The sequence below is a fragment of the Oryctolagus cuniculus genome, chromosome 16 (assembly GCF_964237555.1).
Source record: "Oryctolagus cuniculus chromosome 16, mOryCun1.1, whole genome shotgun sequence".
Lineage (NCBI taxonomy): Eukaryota > Metazoa > Chordata > Mammalia > Lagomorpha > Leporidae > Oryctolagus > Oryctolagus cuniculus.
This window is the reverse complement of record NC_091447.1, coordinates 24,040,090-24,065,145: the sequence shown is the minus strand read 5'-3', so window position 1 is coordinate 24,065,145 and position 25,056 is coordinate 24,040,090. Positions and strand designations below refer to the sequence as shown.

Below are 25,056 nucleotides of genomic sequence, written 5' to 3'. Positions count from 1 at the left end.
TTATTTATTTGAAAGATAGAGTTACAGAGACGGAGGGAGACACACACACACACACACAGAGGGAGAGAGAGAGAGAGAGAGAGAGAGAGAGAGAGAGATCTGCCATCTGCTGGTTTACTCCCCAAATGGCCACAACAGGCAGGGCTGGGCCAGGCCAAAGCCAGGAGCGAGGAGCTTCCTCCTGGTCTCCCATGTGGTGCAGGGGCCCAAGCACTTGGGCCATCCTCCGCTGCTTTCCCAGGCACAGAAGCAGGGAGCTGGATTGGAAGTGGAGCAGCAGAAACTCGAACTGCAGGCAGCAGTTTAACCCACTGTGCCACAGAGCTGATCCCTAGAATATATATCTAAATAACACTGGGGCCAAAAAAGAAATTAAAAAGCATTTTAGACTCCATGAAAATGAAAACACAACATTTCATAATGTGCAGGATGCAGCTAATGGACTATATAAAAAGAAAATTTATAGTATTAACAGATTACATTAAAAAGAAACTAAAAAATGAAGAGCAAATTAAATCCAAATTAAGGAGAAGTAAAATTAAAGAAAATCAAAGAAATGTAAAATAAAAAGCAACAGAGAAAATAATAAAATGGAAACATGATTCTTTCCAATATTCAATAAAAGGAATAAACCTCTTGTAAACAGATCAGGAAGGCCGGCACCGTGGCTCCCTTGGCTAATCCTCCACCTGCAGCGTCAGCATCCCATATGGGCACTGAGTTCTAGTCCCGGCTGCCCCTCTTCCAGTCCAGCTCTCTGCATTGGCCTGGGAATGCAGTGGAGGATGGCCCAAGTGCTTGGGCCCTGCACCTGCATGGGAGACCAGGAGGAAGCACCTGGCTCCTGGCTTCGGATCGGCACAGTGCCAGCCAGAGCAACCATTTGGCGGGTGAAGCAACAGAAGGAAGACCTTTCTCTCTGTCTCTCATTCTCACTAACTCTACCTTTCAAATAAATAAAAACTAAAAATAAAAAAAAAATCAGGAGAGAAGACACAAATTACCAATATGAGTAATAAATGAGGTTTCATTATTAAAGATTCTAGAGACATTAAAAATATAATAAAGAGCTATTGTAAACAACCAATGGCAATGAACTCAACAACTTAAATGAAATGGACACAGTCTTTCAAAGACAAAAACTAAAAAGCTCACTCACGAAGAAACAGATAACCAGAATAGTCCCAAGTCTTAGGAAAAAATTAAATTTATGGTCTAAAAACTAGCCTTTAAGTAAAGAGAACTGTAAGCCCAGATCACTCACTAGTGAACCCTATTAAAATAAAAAAGAATAAAACTTCTACATACTCATATAAAAAAATTGAGAAAGAAAATAATTCTCAACTCATTCCACAAACATCATTTTTTATGATACACCCTCACAATTATTGGGGAAATGAAGTACAGATTAATATCCCTGGTGAACATAGCTGTAAAAATTCTAAAGTATACCCAGTTCAAGTCCTGGCTGCTTCACTTCCAGTCCAGCTCTCTGCTATGGCCTGGGAAAGCAAGATGGCCCAAGTCCTTGGGCCCCTGTACCCATGTGGGAGACCCAGAAGAAGCTCCTGGCTCCTGGTTTCAGATTGGTACAGCTCCGGCCATTGTGGCCAATTGGGGAGTGAACTAGCAGATGGAAGACCTCTCTCTCTCATTGCCTCTCCTTCTCTCTCTCTGTAACTCTGACTTTCAAACAAAATAAATAAATATTAAAAAAAAAAAAAAACTACAAAACCTCACTGAAAGAAATGTACCAAGGCTTAAACATATGAAGGCATGTACTTTCATCTTAAACAATTAGAATAACTAAAGCAAATTCTATTGTAACATCGTTAAGATCTCGGACCTGCATTGTGGCATCCCATTGCTGGCTTCTCTGCTTCTGATCCAGCTCCCTGCTCTTGTCCCTGGGAAAGCAGCAGACAACGGCTCAAGTACTTGGGCCCCTGCCATCCATATGGGAGACAGGATGGAGTTCACTGCTCCTGGTTTTGGCCTGACCCAGGCCTGGCTGTTGTGGCATTTGGGGAATAAAGCAGTGGATGGAAGAGCTATCTCTCTCTTTCTCGATCACTCTCTCTCTCTCTCTCTCTCTCTCTCTCTCTCTTTGCCTCTGCCTCTCCTTCTCTGTAACTATGATTTTCAAATACATAAATAAACCTTTATTTAAAAAAAAAGTCTCAATTATCTCCAAATTGATCTAGAATCAATGCAAATCCAATCCCAATCAATCACAGCAGAAATTTTTTTTCAATTGGCAAGTTAATTATAAGATTCATTTGATGGCCAGCGCCACGGCTCACTTGGCTAATCCTCTACATGCAGTGCCGGCACCCCGGGTTCTAGTCCCAGTTGGGACACTGGATTCTGTCCCGGTTGCTCCTCTTCCAGTCCAGCTCTCTGCTGTGGCCCGGGAAGGCAGTGGAGGATGGCCCAAGTCCTTGGGCCCTGCACCCGTGTGGGAGACCAGGAGGAAGCACCTGGCTCCTGGCTTCAGATCAGCGCAGCACGCCGGCTGTAACGGCCATTTTGGGGGTGAACCAACGGAAGGAAGACCTTTCTCTCTGTCTTTCTCTCTCTCACTGTCTAACTCTGCCAGTCAAAAATTTAAAAAAAAAAAATTTAAAAAAAGATTCATTTGAAAACACAGAGGACCTAGAATATTCAAGATAACTCTGAAAAACAAGAATACTGTTGAAGAAATTACATTACCTGAATTCAAGAGTTATTACAGATTCACAAGTATGAAAATACTATGGTATTGGTACACAAAAATTTTGAGGGACAAAGACAATGCATCAATACAACAAATTTTTTTAAAAATTGATATTTATAAATATGATTTGATAATTTTCCACAAAGTTGCAAACACAATTCACAGAAAAGGATAGTCTTCCAAAACAATGCTATAATAGAAAATTATACACAAAAACATGAATTTTGCCCATATCACATAATATATATACATATAAAACAAAATGAGTAAAACAACTAAATATAAAATGTAAACCAAGAGAAAAACCTTGTAACTTTGGGTTTGGTAAAGATTTCTCAGATATAACATCCAAATAATGATGCATAGAGGGAAAAATTGATAAATTGGGCTTTATAAAAGTTAAGAACTTTCACTCTTCCAAAGACTCTGTTAAGAGAATGAAAATACATGCCACAGACTGAGAAAATATATTTAGAAATCATCTGTTAAAGTGAAGAAGACAGACAACAAAACATCACCTATCACATAATTTTAGTTTACAAAATCCTAGAAAATATGAACTAATCTATAAAGACAGGAAGCGGACAGTGGTTGTCTGGGGATAGGAGACACTGGATTCCCAAGGGGCATGAGAAAACTTTTTTTGGATTATGGATATGTTCAAAATCCACACAGTGTCGATGGTTTCACAGGTATTTACAGAGTAAAATTTACCAAATTGTACCAGAAGAAAATATCAACATATATTTTACAATCAGAATAGAAAAGGCCATAGAAAGTCTAATATGAAATGCTGAAACCATAAAGAAAATAAATAATAAATTTTACTACCTAAAAATTCAAAACTGGGAGGACATTTAGCCCAGATGTTGAAATGTTTTTTTTTGTTTGTTTGTTTTGGTTTGGTTTGGTTTGGTTTTTGGTTTATTTATTTATTTATTTGAAAGGCAGTTATAGAGAGGCAGAGGCAGAGAAAACCAGAGAGAGAAAGGTCTTCCAACCACTGGTTCACTCCCCAAATGGCTGCAATGGCCGGAGCTGGACCGATCCGAAGTCAGGAGCCAGGAGCTTCCCCCAGGTCTCCCACAAGGGTACAGGGGCCCAAGGACTTGGGCCATCTTCTACTGCTTTCCAAGGCCATAGCAGAGAGCTGGATTGGAAGTGGAGCAGCCTGGACATGAACCAGTGCCTATATGGGATGCTGGCAATGCAGGGGGAGGCCCAGCCCTCCAAGCCAAGGCACCGACCCCTTGAAATGATTTTAAGATATCCATATCCCACATCGTGGTACCTGAGTTCAGAACCCCGCTTCCACTCCTGACTCCATCTTCCTGCTAATGCAGACCCTGTGCAACACTGTAGGCTCAAGTACTTGGGTCTGGCCACCAATGTGGGGGACGTAAATTGAGTTCTTGGCTCCAGTCTCAGCCAGCTAAGTTTGGCTGTTGCAGGCATTTGGGAAGTAAACTGGCTAGCAGGCATTCTCTACATCTATCTCCCTCTTATTTTCTCTGTGTCTCTGCCTCTCAGTAAGTAAATAAATATTTTAATAGAAATCCTTAAAATAGAACAGCGCCACGGCTCACTAGGCTAATCCTCTGCCTGTGGCGCCGGCACCCCGGGTTTTAGTCCCAGTCGCGGCACCGGATTCTGTCCCGGTTGCCCCTCTTCCAGTCCAGCTCTCTGCTGTGGCCCAGGAAGGCAGTGGAGGATGGCCCAAGTGCTTGGGCCCTGCATCCGCATGGGAGACCAGGAGGAAGTACCTGGCTCCTGGCTTCAGATCGGCGCACCGCCGGCCAGAGCAACCATTTGGGGGGTGAACCAACATAAGGAAGACCTTTCTGTCTCTCTCTCACTGCCTGTCAAAAAAAAAAAAAAAAAAAAAAAGAAAGAAAGAAAGAAAGAAAGAAAGAAATCCTTAAAATACATAAACTATATGTTCACAGAAGAAATATAACTAGTTAATAAAAATAACAAAAATTCAACGGCTAACAAATAATTTAGAGGTGAAAATACAAAATGAGAAGTCAATTTTCACCTAGCAATGTCATAAACTTAAAAAGATCTAACAAATCCTACAGTTAACCTGGATATGAACCCTGATGTTAGGAGTGTAACTGAAAAAATTTTTCCAGAAGACAGTTTGTCATTGGAATACAGTTTTTAAATGTGCATATTTGTTAATTCAATCATTTGTCTTCAAAGCACTTCTCCTAAGAGAAACAGAAAGGCATAAAAAACTGCAAGTACAGGATATCCCTAAACAATGGAATATTATCTAATAATTAAAATACAAATAGATTGATAAGAAGAGATAGTCCCATATCTGGGTAACATAAAAGACTGCTATCAAATGACACATCTATTATTAACGTAAAAAGCTTTGTGTAAAGATACCAGGATGATGACAGAAGCACTGACAGCTAATTTAGCATTGATCCCAGCTCCCTTTTCCCTGGCCTTCCCACATCAGTTCTCGGCCCTGCACACGGCTAGAGGAAGGCACGTGACAAAATCGTCACTACCGAGACCTAAGAAGAAATTTCCAAGGACGTTTTTGGAAAAATGCTTTTCTGATAAAAGCTTTAGCTGTTACTACAGCCATCTCTTCCCCTACCTCCTGCCAGGTAGTTATAAAAGATGCCTAAAGCTGAACTAAATATCCTATTGCCATGGAACCAATTAGAAGACAGATTGCAAAGACAAAAGTGAGGTCTTTAACAACGGTCACAAAGCACTACAACAGGTTATAACGCCCATGTCCGGACTTCTCTTCATATGAGATACTATGTCTATATTGCTTAAGTCACTTTTAAATCAGAAGCCCCCAAACAGCTGTTTGATATATGTGTATATATACACACACAAATGTGAACAGTGAACAAGCATGTACACACACATGAACTTCCAAAAGTTCATGGAAAAGAGAACTAAAAGTTTATTTGACTGCCAAAATTTAAAACCCATAGTTTTTTTTGTATATGTACTTTCCACGAACTTTCTGGCTGTCTTGCATGTGCATAGATTTCAATTTTTTCAGCAAAATAAATTGATCTTTTTTATTTCCTTCTCCATGAATGTTTTCAAATGCACTCACATGCAAATAAATATTTTAATATAGTCATTAAATATATTAAAATCAATTACACTTATAATATTCTACATTGGCACAGATTTAGATACTAGACATCTTCATTCAAACACTGTTGACAGGATTAACTGATATTGCCCTTCAGAAAGCCAACTTGACATTAGTTTTGTTTTCTTGTTGTGTTTGAGAACAGACAGATGAAAAGACAATGCTTTGATCCACTGCTCCACTCTCCAAACAACAGACAGGGAGGCAAAATTAGGAGCTGGGAACCAATCCAGGTCTCCCGCATGGGTGACAGGGACCTAATTACTTGAGCCATCACCGGCTGCCTCCCAGGGTCTGCACTAACAAGTTGCTGGAATCAGGAGTTGGAGCTAGGGATTGAACCCAGGTATTCCAATGTGAAAGCCTTAAAAATATTCTTATCCTTTAACACAGTCATTTCACTTTTAGATATGCATCAAAGAAATAATAAGCGTAGAGAAGTATTGTTACAAAGTTATTCATCACAGGTATGTTTATAATATAAGTAAACTAAAAACAATATAAATATCTAAAGTATAATACGGGTCAGATGATAATATAGTCTCCATTTATGATAGAATACTATGCAATCATTTAAAATATAATAAACACATAATGATGAAAACCAAAGTCTTTGGGGATATAAATGCTTAGAAAAACGCTTTTAAAAATATTAGGAAAAAAGTAATAAAATATAAGTTGATATTGTTGAATGATAGAATTACTGGTAACTTTAATTTTTTCCTTTTGGTTATCCATATTTTCTAAACTTCACATTTTTTCACAATAAGAAAAGCTATTTTGAATATAGCTATATTTGTTCACAAAAAAGAACTGGAGTAAACAAATAGAAGAGCCAAAGATTACAAGTTATTTTATTTCTTCTCTGTGAAGCTCTTTAATTTACTTCTTTCAACTGAAAGTAGACATAGAAGATTTATAATGAAAATGTCAACATACCAAAGGCATACATGTGATAAGAATGAAATGAAACTTATTTTAAACAGTTATATGATTCTAGTATGTTCAATATGAACACAAATCCAGGAATTAAAAAAAAACATGATATATCACATATATTGTATCTTGGGAGAACTTGTGAAAATTGTCACTGAGCCTCATTTACAGATCAGGATTAAATACACATATGAGCAGTAGATATCTGTGACATCAAAACAATTGACCTCCACAGCAGGAGGAAGATGAATGCACAATCTATGCTTTCCTTACTACTTACTGTCCAATTCATATTTCACAGACTGACTCTCTGGTCAAAGACATATGTTTTTATTCAATCTCTAATTAGGTTTTACCCATCTACAAAGAAGATCAACTTCTAAGAGGCCAAGTGCTCAAATACTTTCCAAAGGCACCAATAAACTCAGTGTTCAACATAATTCCAATTATTTTCACAGAGCAGTATAAGAGACACACAGAGCCAAATTTATGCAAGATATTACAAAGGTAGTAATCTTCTCTACCTTTAATAATCAAAATTTGTTACAAGAAAATTGGCTACAGAAGAAAGGAAGGGAAGAAAACAGAAGGAAAGGAATCAACAGGTTAAAAAAATTCCTAACGATTTATATATGTATGTATCTTAATTCAAACTTAAGGGAATAGTTGTAATAAGTGGCATTTGATTTGGCATATGTTTTCAACAGTTACATTTAAATAAAGCATTTCAAATTAATGAACAATAAGTTTTCTAACTTAAAGTAGTTAATAACTCAAAACTTGACTTACCACAAGTTTCTTTTTTTAATTTCATTTTATTTTTGTTAAAGATTTATTTATTTATTTGAAAGTCAGAGTTACACAAAGAGAGGAGAGGCAGAGAGAGAGAGAGAGGCCTTCCATCCGCTTTACCCAAAGAGAGGAGAGGCAGAGAGAGAGAGAGGTCTTCCGTCCGCTGGTTCACTCCCCAATTGGCCACAACAGCAGGAATTGCGCCCATCTGAAGCCAGGAGCAAGGAGCTTCTTCTGGGTCTCCCACGCAGGTGCAGGGGCCCAAGTACTTGGGACATCTTCTACTGCTTTCCCAGGCCATAGCAGGGAGCTGGATAGGAAGTGGAGCAGCCAGGACTTGAACTGGCGCCCATATGGGATGCCAGTGCTTCAGGCCAGGGCGTTAACCTGCTGTGCCACAGCGCCATCCCAACTGCAATTTTCTAAATCTTGTGGGCAATACTCATTGTGTTCTAAATCCTATCCATTAATGGAACGGTCAGGATACATCTCACAGCCAATGGTGCTGATTTTTAACAAATGATTTAAAAGACTGGTTTAATCTGAGATTTTTTTTTTTCTTTTAGTGCCATCCCGCCACCAAGAAACGTAATAGATGTGACACAGTGGAAACTTTGGTTACTAAAGACCAATCAAAACCTCTCTATTCTCTAAGTCAATCAAAAGAAAACAGACACCTGGAGAAAGTGACCATCACAAATTACTCTCGGCGTTCACTGTGGTGCTCTACATACTCTGAGCTACAAACTGAACACAAACCCTTTCCAACTGCATAGATGGCAAAACCACAAAGAGCACAGATTTATGGGATTACTTTGTAGGGGCATGAGAATATACTTTTAAAAGATACATCTCCAGAAGACTACATTAAAGATGAATAATAAATATTTATATACTTAGAAAAGGGATATATCTAAAAACCTACAATAAAGATGCTAATAAATATTTACATTCCAAGCCAAAAGAGTCCAGTCTATAAAGAAACATTTGATGTTTTATTTCTGAACACTGAAGCAAAATAATGATTATAATAATTTTAATCAAACCTTTAAAAGTACAGCGTGTTCTTTGTTGATATAAGTTATTTGCCTTTGAAGAGGCAAACAAGAAGGAAAAAATTCTTGAGGCATTTTTATATTCTTACATAACAATTATCTGATAATTACCCTATCATTACCCGCTGATGAAGGATTCCTTTCTAAATTCTTAGCATTCCAGATGTTACAGGGAGGTTCCCGCAGAAGTCCTACCTGGGAAGAGACTGAGAAGACTGACTGGAGGTTTGTTGGTATCAATAGTTAGTTTGTGGCTTGCAGTTTTTGAAGGCTGACCTGGAAGGCAGATTAACTTCAGGGGAAGTCTAAATTTACACTGGATAACGCGAGGAATGCCTGAAATAAAAGAGAGAAACACAGATTCATAAATTTGACAAAGAAAAAGTTGTACTACTGATAGTCTCAGTAGCAAAATATCTTAGATTGCAAATTTTTCACCTTCCCATTTCATGTAGCATAAATGAAATTAACTATAAAGTATTATCATAATTCATACTTTTTACTACTGTTAGAAAGTATAAGGCAAAAATAAAATCTTAAAAGGAGCGTGAGCATGAAGCCTATCTTTAATGGTAGCATATTTTTTTAAATCACCACACTTGAACTCCATAGAGAACGCTATAGTCCCTTACATACAATTAGTGAACTAAGACCTGCAAAGCCCTAACCCTAACCCAAGACTGCCAGCTAAAATGAGCCGGAATACAAAGTTCTATCACTAACACTCTCTATGATCACATCTAGAAATTTCTCTACCTATAAATATTTTAATTTTTGGCAGTTTTTACTTACTGGGGATACAAATTTTATTAATACTTTTCAATCAAGCATGAGGAAGCAGAATTCGCTCTACTGAAGTTCTAGTAAAGCCCATTTCCATTGTACATAATGTATTAAGATCACTTGCACATGAACTGAATTGTTCTCGAGTCATTCAATTTTACAAATGACTGTAAGTCACACTAGGAATGGTTCACCTAGTCATTTACTTATCAAAGCTTTTCAACAATCATGTACACATATTAAAATAGATAATACACAAATAAAAAGGAAGAAGTTTACATCAGAATTTTTCAAGTTTTTTAAATTACCCCCTTCAATATTTTTACATAGACTGAAACCAAAGCAAATTGGGCTTTCTATTATAAATCTATTTGAGGAGCTCTACAACCTTAGTTTGCTCTCCTTTTATTCTAGGTTTATGTTTCTGAGTCAGATGAATTTAAAAGGCAATATACAGCCAGCACCGTGGCTCACTAGGCTAATCCTTTGCCTGCGGCACTGGCACATCGGATTCTAATCCCAGCCAGGGCGCCGGATTCTGTCCCAGTTGCTCCTCTTCCAGGCCAGCTCTCTGCTGTGGCCCAGGAAGGCAGTGGAGGATGGCCCAGGTCCTTGGGCCCTGCACCCTCATGGGAGACCAGGAGAAGCACCTGGCTCCTGGCTTCGGATTAGCACGGTGCGCTGGCCACAGCGCACCAGCCGCAGCGGCCATTGCGGGGTGAACCAATGGAAAAGGAAGACCTTTCTCTCTGTCTCTCTCTCTCTCTCACTGTCCACTCTGTCAAAAAAAAAAAAAAAAGGTAATATACAGAATCCTTCACACACTGCTGAAGATAAGTGAAAATTCAAAATGGCCTATCTACTTAATGATTCCACATACAAATGCCTTTATTTCTTTACAGTGGAGCCAGCAAACAGCATAAAATTCAGAGATGATGATTCTCAAGCAGGAGTCCTAGAACTGGCCATCTATTTTGTTCATGTGAACTGGGGTTGTGTGACTTTCTCCACATGCAAGCTGGAGTACACCTTTCAGGACTAGACTACCTACCACCAGGACACTGAGAGATCATCAGTAGTGGCAAGCACATTGACATATGAGGTCAATTAAATACTTTTTCAGGAAATTGCAAGCATATTTGTCATTCTCTTCAACATAATCTATTACCCATCAAATTTTACCTAGTTCATTTTTGTTCATAACCCACAGATGTTAAACTCACTTCTCCTGAAATCCTGGATGCAAATTATTACCAGTGTCTTTTCAAAAAAGTCCCTGACATTTTATTTCCCATTTATTACTTCTAGACATTCTGTGAGATTTTTAGAGGCATGTGTACTTGTACTTTACAATGATGAAATGTTTTAACTCAAAATATTATGGTAACACGATCTAAGATATTACCAAAACCACAATGATCAGGATCACCACAAAAAAGATAGAATTGAAGAGCAGTACATTTTGTAACTTTAAGGAAATTTTCTATATATTATATAGTTATATATTATATAGTTATTCTATATATTATATAGTTATATATATTATATAGTTATTCTATATACTCCCAAATTATACAAATATACCTAGTGAATATATTTCTGCATTAATAAAAAAGTTACAGCTTCAATTAATAGATACTATCTGGAAGAACAAGGAAACTGAAGCCTTTTTCATTTTCTTAATTTTTAATTTTAATTTATTTTCATTTTATTTGAGAGACAGAGATCAATCTTTCATGCGTGGGGCCGGCACTGTGGAGCAGCAGGTTAATGCCCTGGCCTGAAGCGCCAGCATCCCATATGGACGCCAGTTCAAGACCTGGCTGCTCCACTTCCAATCCAGCTCTCTACTACGGCCTGGGAGAACAGTAGAAGATGGCCCAAGTCCTTGGGCCCTGCATCCATGTGAAAGGACCTGGAGGAAGGTCCTGGCTCCTGACTTCAAATTGGACCAGCTCTGGCTGTTGTGGCCAGTTGGGGAATGAACCAGCGGATGGAAGACCTCTCTCTCCCTCTCTCTCTCTGCCTCTCCTTCTCTCTGTGTGTAACTATGACTTTCAAATAAATAAATAAATCTTTAAAAAATTTTTTTTAAATCTTCCATGCACCGGCGCCGCAGCTTACTAGGCTAATCCTCTGGTTGCGGCGCCGGCACACCAGGTTCTAGTCCCGGTCGGGGCACCGGATTCTGTCCCGGTTGCCCCTCTTCCAGGCCAGCTCTCTGCTGTGGCCAGGGAAGGCAGTGGAGGATGGCTCAAGCGCTTGGGCCCTGCACCCCATGGGAGACCAGGAGAAGTACCTGGCTTCTGCCATTGGATCTGCGCGGTGCGCCGGCTGCAGCGCACCGGCCGCGGCGGCCATTGGAGGGTGAACCAACAGCAAAAAGGAAGACCTTTCTCTCTGTCTCTCTCTCTCACTGTCCACTCTGCCTGTCAAAAAAAAAAAAAAAAAATCTTCCATGCTACTGTTCTGCTAGTTCACTTCCCAAATGCCTACAGCAGAAAGAGCTGGGCCAGGCTGAAGCCCAGAGCCCAGAACTCATTCCAGGTCTCCCATGGGGATGGCAAGGGCCCAAGTACTTAAGTCATCACCTGCTGCCTCCTTAGGGTGTGAATTAGCAAGAAGCTGGACCTAAGTGAAGTGGCCAGGACTGGGATCCGGCACCCCAGTGAGTGCCCAGTGGTGACTCTAACTGCTGCACTACCACCCACTCCATCTTCAATTTTTTAAAAATGTATCAAAAAAAAACCTGCTTTATCTGACAATTCTACCTTTGCCCAAAAAAAGGAGATATCTTCTAAATACTTTCAACCAAATTCTGAGCTAATTGGTCAAACAAAAAATTGACTGTAAATGTTCTAAAACTAGAATACGAAAGCTGTGGCCTCTGCTTCACTTGGAGCAGGTGCTTCACTGACTTCACATTGAAAAATAAAGTAAACGTGGTCAACAACACTGGCTTCCTGAAGAGCCCAACGGTGAAGGAACTGGTGGTGTATTTAAGCTTTCAGAAATCAAAGCAATTGGACTGCAGGCACTAATAAATCCAACAAGGAAAATACATTGCAACTCAATTCACAGTCAGCTAATGGCAATATCACCCACGAGGGCAAGGTCTGAGGTTGTGAAGATTTGTAGATACTCTCCAGGATTTCTTTTCTCTCCAGGAATTATAAACCTGTTTCATAGGACATTCAGGAAACGTTACTTTGAAAAAGGATGGCACTCATACTGAATAAAATGATTGTGGCAATTCTTTAAATGATGGCAACTTGAAAAGTTTTCCTGTTAGAGGAAGAGTATGAGATGGTTTAGACAGCATTTTAAGAAAATCATAACTTTAAGAGTTAAACGAGAATGTCGCTATTTTACAGTACTTCTCCCCCTCAAATTAAAATGCAAGCACTCCAAATTACAATCTCTAGTATTTAGATGTGGGATTTATCAGAGAGTATAAATTTCAGTAGATTCTACTGAAAAAAAAATTTTTTTTTGACAGGCAGAGTGGACAGTGAGAGAGAGAGACAGAGAGAAAGGTCTTCCTTTTTGCCGTTGGTTCACCCTCCAATGGCCGCCGCGGCCGGCGCATCTCGCTGATCCGAAGCCAGGAACCAGGTGCTTCTCCTGGTCTTCCATGGGGTGTAGGGCCCAAGTACTTGGGCCATCCTCCACTGCACTCTCGGGCCATAGCAGAGAGCTGGCCTGGAAGAGGGGCAACCGGGACAGAACCCGGCGCCACAACCAGGACTAGAACCTGGTGTGTCGGTGCCGCAAGGCGGAGGATTAGGCTATTGAGCCGCGGCGCCGGCCGATTCTATTGAAATTTATACTCTCTTGAGAAACTTGAAGTGTCAACTTGGCTTCCAGTTGCTCCTGCTACTGTAACTGCATCAAAGGATCTGAAGGCAAACACTCCCAGAGGTACGTGTGGGAGTGTGCATGATTGCGCCTACAATAGGAGAGAACTGCACGTATTCAAAGACTTTCAACGGCTGTTCACAGAATGGCTTTCAACTAACCTGAAAGAGTCTAATTGGTCCTAACTTTGCCTACCATCAGCAATATTATCTCTGTGTAGTGGGCAACATAGTCTCTATTTCTGGCTTATTCGACTCTGAGCCTTATGGTTAGAAAAAAGATAACTTTCGTCATTTATTTTACTCAAATATTGGCCTACTCATTCATCAGATTGACTTTGTTCTATGATTTTTCTACCAAATATAGTAACTTCTTCAAACACGTCCCTTCCCCTAACCTACTGGAGGAAATAGATAGCTGCAACTTCTATGCTGCAATTAATCACAAAAAAACACCCAGAACACTCACATCAAAACCAGCCCTGACAGAACAATTTTTCCAGGGAGAGAGACTAATTACATCTGGCACACCTAAGAGGCCCGTATCACTGTCAAATGAGAAACTAAAATGTGCTTTAAAAGAGAGTGAGAGGGAGAGAGACAGAATATGTATGTAAAATAACTACGTGTGTGTGTGTGTGTGTGTGTGTATCACATCTCTGTAATGCCTTTAGAACTCTTTCCAGGGGCCTGCTAGAGTCATTTCATATTGAAAACAAGGAGGCCCAAAGCAGTAGCAAGGTCTGGTAGCCAGGACTTCCTTGATCCCTTCCTGTTATGTCTGGCCCCGTACTGTGCTTCATGTGCAGTCATGTTTTACACTGCCCATGTCATGGAACTTTAATGCAGAAATAATGGAGACTAATTCTTATGGGACAACATAAAACCTCCTGCTGCTTCTCTTTTTCCACATGTAAAAGCAGAACTGCTTATCTGCAACACAGCCTGAACAGATCAGTACAATAAAAGGGATCAGTCTTTGAAATAGGAAGCCTTGTATGCAAGACCCCAGTGGTAACATGTTATTTTCTTGCCTACTAGTGCAGCTGAATACATTAACTCTAGTCCCTAAAGTTTAATTATGATTTTAAAACATATCAGAAAATATTATAAAACCAGCTTTACCTTTCTATTGAACTAGAATTTCCATAAACTGTGATTTTTTTTCTTTCCTCATGGCTTCTGCTGAATTTACATTAAGAGGGAATACGTTTATTTCAGCAATACTCTTCAGCATTTTTTAAATTAAAACTTATTTAAATAATAATACAATGCTTTAAAAACTTTAGTCCACAATTTTATTAGTTAATACATAATCTTGTAAATGAAAATGTAAGTATTCACCATTAATAACAGGATATTTTTTTATTTTTTTTAATATGAGAGGCCAGGAGCCACAGAAAGAGAGAGCATCTTATCCACTGCTTTAATCCCCAAATGTCCACAATACAGCTGGGAGCCAGGAATTCAATCCAGGTCTCCAATGTGGGTGGCAGGAGCCCAGTTACTTGTGTCATCACCACTGCCTTCCAGGGTCTGCAACAGCAGCAAGAGGTGGTCAGGAGCCCAAGCACCCTGATACGGAACGCAGGCATCTTAACTAGTGGATCCTAATTGCTATGCTAAAAGTCTGCCTCAGTAGGTTAGTTTTTAATTACCCAAATTCCAGCTAGACAGGTGCACTTTATGATATTAAAGTAAACATTTACTTCTGTTTTAAACATTTGTCATAAATACATATCCACCTTCCAGATATTATAGTGATACGTGCTTGGCAACTCAGGTTGTTGGCATCAACAAAACTGTCTTGAGTAAATACTGTATTTTTAAACTTTTTAATGATGTTTATTTAACTATTATTAATCAATTGCTTTCTAAAATTTGTCTTCATAAGGATAAAGCACAATATGAAGTCTACATCTACAAGGAAAAACAATCAAAGTAAGAGATGCTTTCAGTGCCCCCTATGTGGCTGACATTACACAATTCAAAGACAAGTACTTGATCCCTACCCTCAAAGAGCTGAAAATGTACTAGGAAAGCCTAAGGAACAAATGTCATGAAACTCAAACAGTAAGTATCATAGCAAAGTAATAAACAAAGGATTTGCAGAAAACAAAATATGTAACAATTAACACTGACTCAAGCAAGTTCAAGGGGGTCAGATCTCAGATGAGGATCCCCTGCAGCTTCCCAACAAGACAACAAATAGTCGCACAGAGTCAGCGCACCCAGCATTCTTATCAGAGAGAGAGGGATGGGTATGGTAGAGCACACCAACTTAATAAAACAGACAATATAGAATTCCATAACAAGCACCTATTATTCTTTCTGTATTTTAAGCAAATTAAAATAGCAGGGCATGCAGGTAAATATCAAATGACTTACAGAAATAAACTGCCAGTGACACCTGTGATGTATTTCAAAAAACTCAATTCTGTTCTTATTCCGAACTTCACTCTTTCTCATGACTGAAATAACTAATAATGACAATTATCTAGGCAAATATCTATTGTGCTCTCCATATCAGGGTCAAGTCACTTTTATACTAAAGATGTTTCTTAAGTTAAAATAACAGTCAATGCAAAAAATTTATTCATAGTATAACAGTTAAACAACCACAGTTCTAAAACTTGTTCTTTTTCCTAAATTATATTTTCACTCACCATCAGGATTTCGATCTATTCATCAGAGGCAATGAAAAAAGAGTAGGGGAGAAAGAATGCAACAAATTATCTATGGCAAACTTACAACAAAATTTAACACACATATGCTGAAAATTTTCAAAATTCCCACAGGTGGCTTAAATAGCCCTCTAATAAAAGACAAGTAAAGTAAGTCAAAATTGAAATGTATAACATGAATTAACAAAATCTAACAATATATTTGTACTCCCATTCTCACTCCTTGAGAGAGTTATATTTCTAAACTGAAACATTTAAACTAATGTACCAAAAAGAAAAATAAAGTAAGGGTACATGATCCAGCCAACATGACTCATATGTAAATGACATTGAAAGCATCCAAAGAAAAAAAACCTGCATGAAACATAAAATTCATAATAATATTTTAAGCCAAATTTTTTCTTTTTGTTTGTTTTTTATTTGGTTTGATCTTAGTATGCCTTTATTTTATAAGCTTTTTAATGTTAGCCTTTAATATACTTTCAACCAATTATTACCTATGCTCCCTGATTTAACAATAATTTTTAAATTCTAAAGAAAAACATAATTGTCAAAATGGCATGTGCAATAATAAGCTCACACACTGTTCTTACAACTTTAACTTTTTGTCTATTTTTAAGCATTTTCTCCACTTTATGTTACCCACTTTTCTATTTTAAGACTCTTTCCAAAAACTGTCACTATTTTTCCTTGAAAATCAATGAGACAATTACTTATGGCATCAGCAGTCTTTAAAACTTTATACTCAACAGAATAACAAGTAAGGTACTATAAGGCCCAAGGTTATTGAGATACATAATTAATGCTAAATGACTGAGGTATCTTACCAATTACTTCTCACTACTATATTTCCCAACTCAAAATCACAGTGAAAATCCTAATGTTCTTTTCAGAAATATACAACCAAAAAGTCCATTACTCCTAAAATCCTTTGTGAAGTTTTCACTTGTTTATGAAACCAGCTTTTTCAAAGCCATTTAAACATAAAAATATTTACATAACTTCAAGTTTTGAAAATATGATAGACAACTAAAGTAGTCAATTCTGACTAAAAAAATACATTTTAAAGCAAAATAACTTAAAAATCAAGAAGGAATAAACAGTGAAGTCATAAAAGTCATATATCAGAGTATAGAGACATCAATAAATAAGATAGAAAATTCACTTGGATAAAAAAAATTGCCAATTAAGCCACTAGGCATAAATGGTAGAAAAAAATAGGAATAAAGCACTTTTTAAACTTCTGAAACCAAGAAAACTGTACAGAAATATTTTTGAAAACCCAAATTTGATATTGATGAAATACTCTACTATCCTTAATATTTAAAATTTTAAAGGAAAGAAATTAAATTACCACTAAATCTTCTTTCTTAGCAATCAACTGACTGTCAAATTGTCAAAATGAAGAATTCACTACAGGGGGAAAAAAGTATATTGGAATCTCACCTAGAATGAGACAACCTTTTAGACCTTTTTTAAAAAAAGTATTTATTTATTTGAAAGTCGGAGTTACAGAGAGAGAAGCAGAGAGAGAGAGAGGTCTTCCATCCACTGGTTCACTCCCCAGTTGGCTGAAACGGCAGGAGCTGCACCGATCTGAAGCCAGGAGCCTCTTCTAGGTTTTCCACACAGGTGCAGGGGCCCAAGCACTTGGGCCATCTTCTACTGCTATTCCAGGCCATAGCACAGAGCTGGATTGGAAGTGGAGCAGCCAGGACTTAAACCAGTGCCCATATGGGATGCCGGCACTGCAGATGGCGGCTTGACCTGCTACACCATAGCACCAGTCCCAGAACATTTTTTTAAAGCTTCTTGAAAAAATACAGACCAAATTTTAACAGATATGTTCTTAAGCATTTTAACAAATAAGATACTAAAGCATTTTATTTAGTCACTTAAATAGGTCTAAAACTCTGAATACCACTTAATGTTAGAGTAATCCCACTGTAATATTGCAATTACTGTGATAATATTCTTTTGTTTATCAATTCAGGCTAGAATTTTCTTTAGTTCAAATAAATGAAGTCTGATGGGGCTGGTGCCGTGGCATAGCAGGCAAAGCCGCCACCTGCAGTGCCGGCATCCCATATGGATGCCGGTTCAGGTCCCAGCTACGCCACGTAAGATCCAGCTCTCTGCTATGGGCTGGGAAAGCAGTAGAAAATGGAAGTCTTTGGGTCCCTGAACCCGCCTGGAAGAGGATCCTGGCTCCTGGCTTCAGATCAGCGCAGCTCCAGCCATTATGGCTATCTGGAGTGAACCAGCAGATAGAAGACCTTTCTCTCTCTCTCTGTAACTCTGACTTTCAAATAAATAAATAAATCTTAAAAAAAAAAATAAGTGAAGTCTGACTAGATAAAATACTTCAAGTGGAAATAAAAATATACCAGATTTCACCAAAAAGAAGGAACCACACATTATATATGTATATCAGCTAAATACTCATTAATTACTTACAAAATATAAAATTAGACACATAATTCAGTTTAATAGTAAAAAGGAAAATGTTTTTGTTTAAATATACTTTATAATATGTTTTCCCATCTTAAACACAACAGTATTTAACTCATAATTATTATAATAGTAATAACTTAAAGGAATGATTAGACTAGGCTTGTGAACAACTATACATTTACCTGTTGGTCTCGAGTAAGAAACAACAGCATTTCCGTCCAATGTAGATGGCATATAACTTCTTTTCAGATAAACAGAAAAGGCCACTGTGCTAGTCATCTCTGGGGCTACAAGCAAAGTACAAGTATTATAAAGTATGCACTTTGGGGAAATGGTTATTAACAGCACTGAAAATTTACTAAGCACTCACTACACACCAGGTACTATCTTTACTACTTTATATGTAATCTTCCCAGCAACCCTACAAGATAGGTAGCATAACTGTCCCCATCTTTAATGAATGAAGTACAGAGAGTAAGAAGCTTTGCCATGGCCACAAACAGTTTTAGGGCTAAGGCGTGACTCCAGAACGTTTCACACCACTGCTTCTCTTTACCAAGACAAACAGGCTGCATGAACAGAGAAAGGGGTATTCAACCATTACAACACGACAAGGAACAGCCTGCAGTGGCAACTAGAGAAGAGGAGTGGCAACGGATATAACTGTGATAAATGCAAGGACTAGGCAGGCTGTGAATTTCCTTCTGCATTAATGTACTTGGCCTCCAATCTGTGTTAGAAGGCCACAGAGATGTTTAATTGAAAAACTTAAATGTTTCAGGTGTATTTTAGAATGATAAATTGGAAATATAAAAAATCAGAAAAAAATTGAGAATCTAAAGGCTGAATATCACCTACAAGGGTATGTCCATACATTCATTATTCAATGAATATTCATTTGAGTTCTCACTATCTCCCAGACACTCAGCAAAAGGTTGATTATACAGAGGTAAAAAAGCTCTTGATTTCGCCAGCACCATGGCTCACTAGGCTAATCCTCCGCCTTGCGGCGCCAGCACACCGGGTTCTAGTCCCGGTCGGGGCACCGGATTCTATCCCGGTTGCCCCTCTTCCAGGCCAGCTCTCTGCTGTGGCCAAGGAGTGCAGTGGAGGATGGCCCAAGTGCTTGGGCCCTGCACCCCATGGGAGACCAGGAGAAGTACCTGGCTCCTGCCATCGGATCAGTGCAGTGCGCCGGCCGCAGCGCGCCAACCGCGGCTGCCATTGGAGGGTGAACCAACGGCAAAAGGAAGACCTTTCTCTCTGTCTCTCTCTCTCTCACTGTCCACTCTGCCTGTCAAAAAAAAAAAAAAAAAAAAAAGCTCTTGATTTCATTAATTGATATATTGATATACGAGCCTTACCTCAAGGCTTTACTAAATAAAAAAAGAGAAAGTCTTGAAAGATAACTCGAACATCATCTTAAGAGGCCTAATGACAACCTGGAAGTAATGGGTTGAGTGTCAGAGAGTCTATACAAAAACGTCTTACTAAAAGTTGCCATTTATGACTTGTCTAATATTTTAGATATTACTTTGGATAGCTTATATTAATTCATTTTCTAATTAAATCCTCACAACAACCCTTAAGATTGATATTAATCCCTTTTTGCATATTAAAATAACTGAGGCTTCAAATGATTACCATAGTAGTTACACCAAGCTTATACACACATCAAATGAGTGTCAGAGCCAGGATTCAAACTTGGGTCAAGTTACAAAGCCAATATTCTTTCTTCAAACATTACTGATTCAATAAATAGATCACTAAAGAAACATAAGTAAAGAAAGTCTTCCAGCCGGCGCCGTGGCTCAATAGGCTAATCCTCCACCTTGCGGCGCCGGCACACCGGGTTCTAGTCCCGGTCGGGGCGCCGGATTCTGTCCCGGTTGCCCCTCTTCCATGCCAGCTCTCTGCTATGGCCAGGGAGTGCAGTGGAGGATGGCCCAGGTGCTTGGGCCCTGCACCCCATGGGAGACCAGGAAAAGCACCTGGATCCTGGCTCCTGCCATCGGATCAGCGCGGTGCGCCGGCTGCAGCGGCGGCCATTGGAGGGTGAACCAACGGCAAAGGAAGACCTTTCTCTCTGTCTCTCTCTCTCACTGTCCACTCTGCCTGTCAAAAAAAAAAAAAAAAAAAGAAAGTCTTCCAAAATATGGTATTGAGTACAATTTCAGGTCTAAGCAGTTATAGAAAGTACTTAGAAATCTGTAACCCTGAAATATTAATTCAACTCAACAATCATTGCTAGGATGTGCAGGCTTGATATTTAGAGAGGAAATAAAGCAAAACAAAACAATAATTAATTTGAAGATCTTAACCCCACTATTGACACAAGAAGTATAAACACAAAGTAAACACACTATTTTTTAAAAAGTAAAACAAAACAAGAAACCTTTCACATCATGGTAGACAAGTCGGAAACACACAGAGACACACACACATACAAATACAAATACATAGATACACACAAACACACATGCACACACTTACTTTTAAATTCAAAAGTGAACTGATCACGAGTCAGTACTAGTGGTGGTTGCACATAGATAGATAATTTGACTTTTTGCAATACCGTTCGATTTTGCAGTGTGACCTAAGGATACAGAAAGAGTTAAACAGAAAATAGTATTTTATCCAGATTCATAGACTATCAAAAGTAGGTATTTAAAATTCTCTAGTGAGGTTGGAGTTTGGCACAATGGTGAAAATGCTACTTGGGATGCTGGCATCCCATTTTGAAGTGCCTAGGTCTGAGTCTCAGCTTCACTTTCAATTCCAGTTTCCCTGGGAGACGGCAGTGATGGCTCGAGTTCTTGGGAACAGGACTGAGTGCCAGTAACAGCCCTCAGGGAGGCCTGTCCTGAACCAGAGAATGGAAGATAGCTAGCTCACTCGCTCGCTCGTTCTCTCCTTCCCCCTTGCAAATAAATAAAAATAAATATTTTTGAACATCATTTTTTGAAAATTACTAGCAAACAATAAGGAAATATTACCCAAGAAAATATAAGTAATCACAAAACACAACATACACCAAAAATAAGAGATTAAAATGTTATACCCAGGTAGAAACTGGGCAAAAGAGCTGAAATTTTCTCTATGGAAGACATAAAGATGGGCAATAAACATATGTAAAGATGCCCAATTAGCCATAGGCCATACAAACTAAAATCAAGTGAAGATATGACTCCACACCCACGAAAATGGTTATAATCACAAGCACAGATGATCACAGATGTCAGCAAAGATCTAGAGGAACTGCAACCTTCATGCATTGCTAGTAGGAAAGCAAAATAGGGGCTGGCTGAACTGCAGGCATCCCATATGGGCGCCAGACTGAGTCCCGGCTGCTCCACTTTTGATCCAGCTCTCTGCTGTGGCCTGGGAAAGCAGTAGAAGATGGCCCAAGTGCTTGTGCCCCTGCACCCACATGGGAGACCCAGAGGAAGCTCCTGACTCCTGGCTTTGGATCGGCACAGCTCCAGCAGTTGCGGCCAATTGGGGAGTGAACCAGCGGATGGAAGACCTCTCTTTCTCTCTCTCTCTCTGCCTCTCCTTTTCTCTGTGTGTAACTGACTTTCAAATAAATAAATAAATCTTAAAAAAAATTTATTATATTCTTTAAAAAATTAAATGCAAATTTACAAGATCTCATAATTCTGTGACAAGAGAAATGAAAAAATACATTGCTCAAAAATTCGTACACAAGTGTTCACAGAAACATCATCCATAGTTGCTAAAATTAGAAACAATCCAAAAGTCCAGCACAAATGGAGACCCAAAATATGGTATATGCATACAATGAAACATTATTCAGCAGTAAAAACAAATAAAGTATTGGTGTATGCTACAATATAGGTGACTATTGAGAACTAAGTGAAAGAAGAAATAAATGTACATATTCGATTCTATCTCTATGCAAAGTATACAATAGGCAAATTGATAGGGAAAGTAGATTAGAAATTGCTTAAGGATGAGGAAGAGGAAATGACAATTAATAGGTACGGCAGACAAAATGTCCTAAAATTAGATGGTGGTGATGGCTGCACAATTCTGTGATTACACTAAAAATCATTTCATCATACACTTTAAATGAGTGAATTATAAGGTATGTGAATTTTATCTCAGAAATCATTTAATCATAACACTTTAAATGAGTGAATTATATGATATGTGAATTTTATCTCAATAAGCCTGATAAAAATATTCTACCAAAAGAAAAAAAAAAAACTTTGCTCAGGGACACTGAATAATTACATCATAAAACAAATTTGTTCATTCTTAACATGTATGACTACAGCATCCTCTTGATGGGTTTTTTGTGTTTTGTTTTTGTTTTTGTTTTTGACAGGCAGAGTTAGACAGAGAGAGAGAGAGAAAGGTCTTCCTTTGCCGTTGGTTCACCCTCCAATGGCCGCCACAGCTGGCGCGCTGCGGCCATTGCATCACGCTGATCCGAATCCAGGAACCAGGTGCTTCTCCTGGTCTCCCATGGGGTGCAGAGCCCAAGCACTTGGGCCATCCTCCACTGCACTCCCGGGCCACAGCAGAGAGCTGGCCTGGAAGAGGGGCAACTGGGAAAGAATCCGGCGCCCCGACCAGGACTACAACCCAGTTTGCCGGCGCCACAGGTAGAGGATTAGCCTATTGAGCTATGGCGGCGCCGACAGCATCCTCTTATCCAGTATCCATAGGGATTCCCTTTTTTTACAAGTTAATTGTTCTCCTATGATTTCTTTACTAGGCATATATGCATATCAGTCTACATGTTGTAAGCCACTGCATTTTCCTCCATGGTTTAACACAAAGATACACGATGTAAATAATTCTAGAAATATCAAAGAACAATATTAACTTCTGCATTTCTCAGGTAGCTGCGTTTCTAAAAGGGTGCTCGTCCTCAGTGATGCTAAGAAAATTCTCCTACTCCAGAGGAATCAATAGCTAAGAACTCTGGGGTAGGGCCCAGCGCTGTGGTGGAGAGGGTAAAGCCTCTGCCTGCAGTGCCAGCATCCCATATGGGTGGCAGTTTGAGTCCCGATCCAACTCCCTGCTAACAGCCTGAAAAAATAGTAGAAGATGGCCCTAGTACTTGGGCTCCAGCAACCTACAAGGGAGACCTAAAAGAAGCTCCTGGCTCCTGGCTTTGGCCTGGCCCAGCCCCGACTGACGCAGCCATCTGGGGAGTGAATCAGTGTATGGAAGCTCAATCTCTCTCCCTGTCTCTGTGTGTGTGTGTGTGTGTGAGTGTGTGTTTCCCTCTCTCTCTGTAACTCTAACTTTCAAATAAATAAAAAAATTTTCAAAAACAAAAGACAACTATGAATCAAACTAATATAACAGAGCAAATGAACATGAAAACTTGGTTTTTGTTTGTAAACCCTGGAAATACATATAGGAATTGGCATGTCACAAAGAAAACTTCCTCAGTGATGTCTGACCATTCTAAACAACATAATAACTTTTTGGAAAAAGTCTGATGGTGATGACGGTAATCAGAAACAAGGGAAGTGCCACAGACAATCTTTCTAAATAGCTAGTTCACTAAAAGAGGACATACTTTAAGTATTTTACTTCTGAAAATAATACAATGTTAGTCTATATGTACAGTTTTAAATAAAACTAATAGTAACGATAATAATAACTGTTGGTGGAATCATGCTGCTAAATCGCTGGAGGACGCTACCTCGGCCACTCATCACAACGGTGTGAAACAGGTACCCGCACACATCCCCTTCCAGAAAGAGAACAGAGCCTCAGACAGGCTCCACACTCATCCAAGGTCACTCTGATGTAAGCGGAAGAACCACAATTTAAATGCCGTCTGTCAGGATCCAGAACTCAGACCTGTACCCAATTGTGGCCAAATTTCAAAAATAACTTTGCTAATGAATAACAACACACATTTTACAGTTTAAAAATGGTGGTTCAGAGAAATTAAACCACATCCCTAAAAGCATCAGTCCAGTAAGTGCTAGGGAGCCTAAAAGTTGCGATCAGGAACATCTCGTAAGAGGCTCACTTTTTTTTTTTTTTTTTTTTTTTTTTTTTTTTTTTTTTTTGACAAGCAGAGTTAGAGAGAGAGACAGAGAGAAAGGTCTTCCTTCTGTTGGTTCATCCCCCAAATGGCCACTACAGCCGGCGCGCTGATCTGAAGCCAGGAGCCAGGTGCTTCCTCCTGGTCTCCCATGCGGGTGCAGGGCCCAAGCACTTGGGCCATCCTCCACTGCCTTCCCGGGTCACAGCAGAGAGCTGGACTGGAAGAGGAGCAACCGGGACAGAACCTGGCGCCCCAACAGGGCACCCTGGGTGCTGGCGCCGCAGGTGGAGGATCAGCCTAGTGAGCCGCGGTGCCAAGAGGCTCACTTTTTTTTTTTTCTTTTTTTTTTTTTTTGACAGGCAGAGTGGACAGTGAGAGAGAGAGACAGAGAGAGAAAGGTCTTCCTTTGCCGTTGGTTCACCCTCCAATGGCCGCCGCGGCCGGCGCGCTGCGGCAGGCGCACCGCGCTGATCCGATGGCAGGAGCCAGGAGCCAGGTACTTCTCCTGGTCTCCCATGGGGTGCAGGGCCCAAGCACTTGGGCCATCCTCCACTGCACTCCCTGGCCACAGCAGAGGGCTGGCCTGGAAGAGGGGCAACC

General features: G+C 39.5%; 1 protein-coding gene across 6 annotated transcripts in view; it reads right to left on the bottom strand.

Moving 5' to 3' along the window:
- Positions 1 to 25,056, bottom strand: part of BBS9 (Bardet-Biedl syndrome 9) — a 440,716-nt gene that overhangs the window by 228,947 nt on the left and 186,713 nt on the right. For 3 of the 6 annotated variants that reach the window (XM_008261624.4, XM_002713746.5, XM_008261626.4), the window contains exons 13-16: positions 20,910 to 21,012; positions 18,599 to 18,703; positions 15,945 to 15,959; positions 8,834 to 8,974 (exon numbers count right to left, since the gene is read on the bottom strand). In XM_008261624.4, the coding sequence (XP_008259846.1) occupies positions 8,834 to 8,974; positions 15,945 to 15,959; positions 18,599 to 18,703; positions 20,910 to 21,012 (364 nt within the window). The remainder of the gene's footprint in view (positions 1 to 8,833; positions 8,975 to 15,944; positions 15,960 to 18,598; positions 18,704 to 20,909; positions 21,013 to 25,056) is intronic. The other 3 variants (XM_008261625.4, XM_002713748.5, XM_070059709.1) reach the window with 1 other exon arrangement.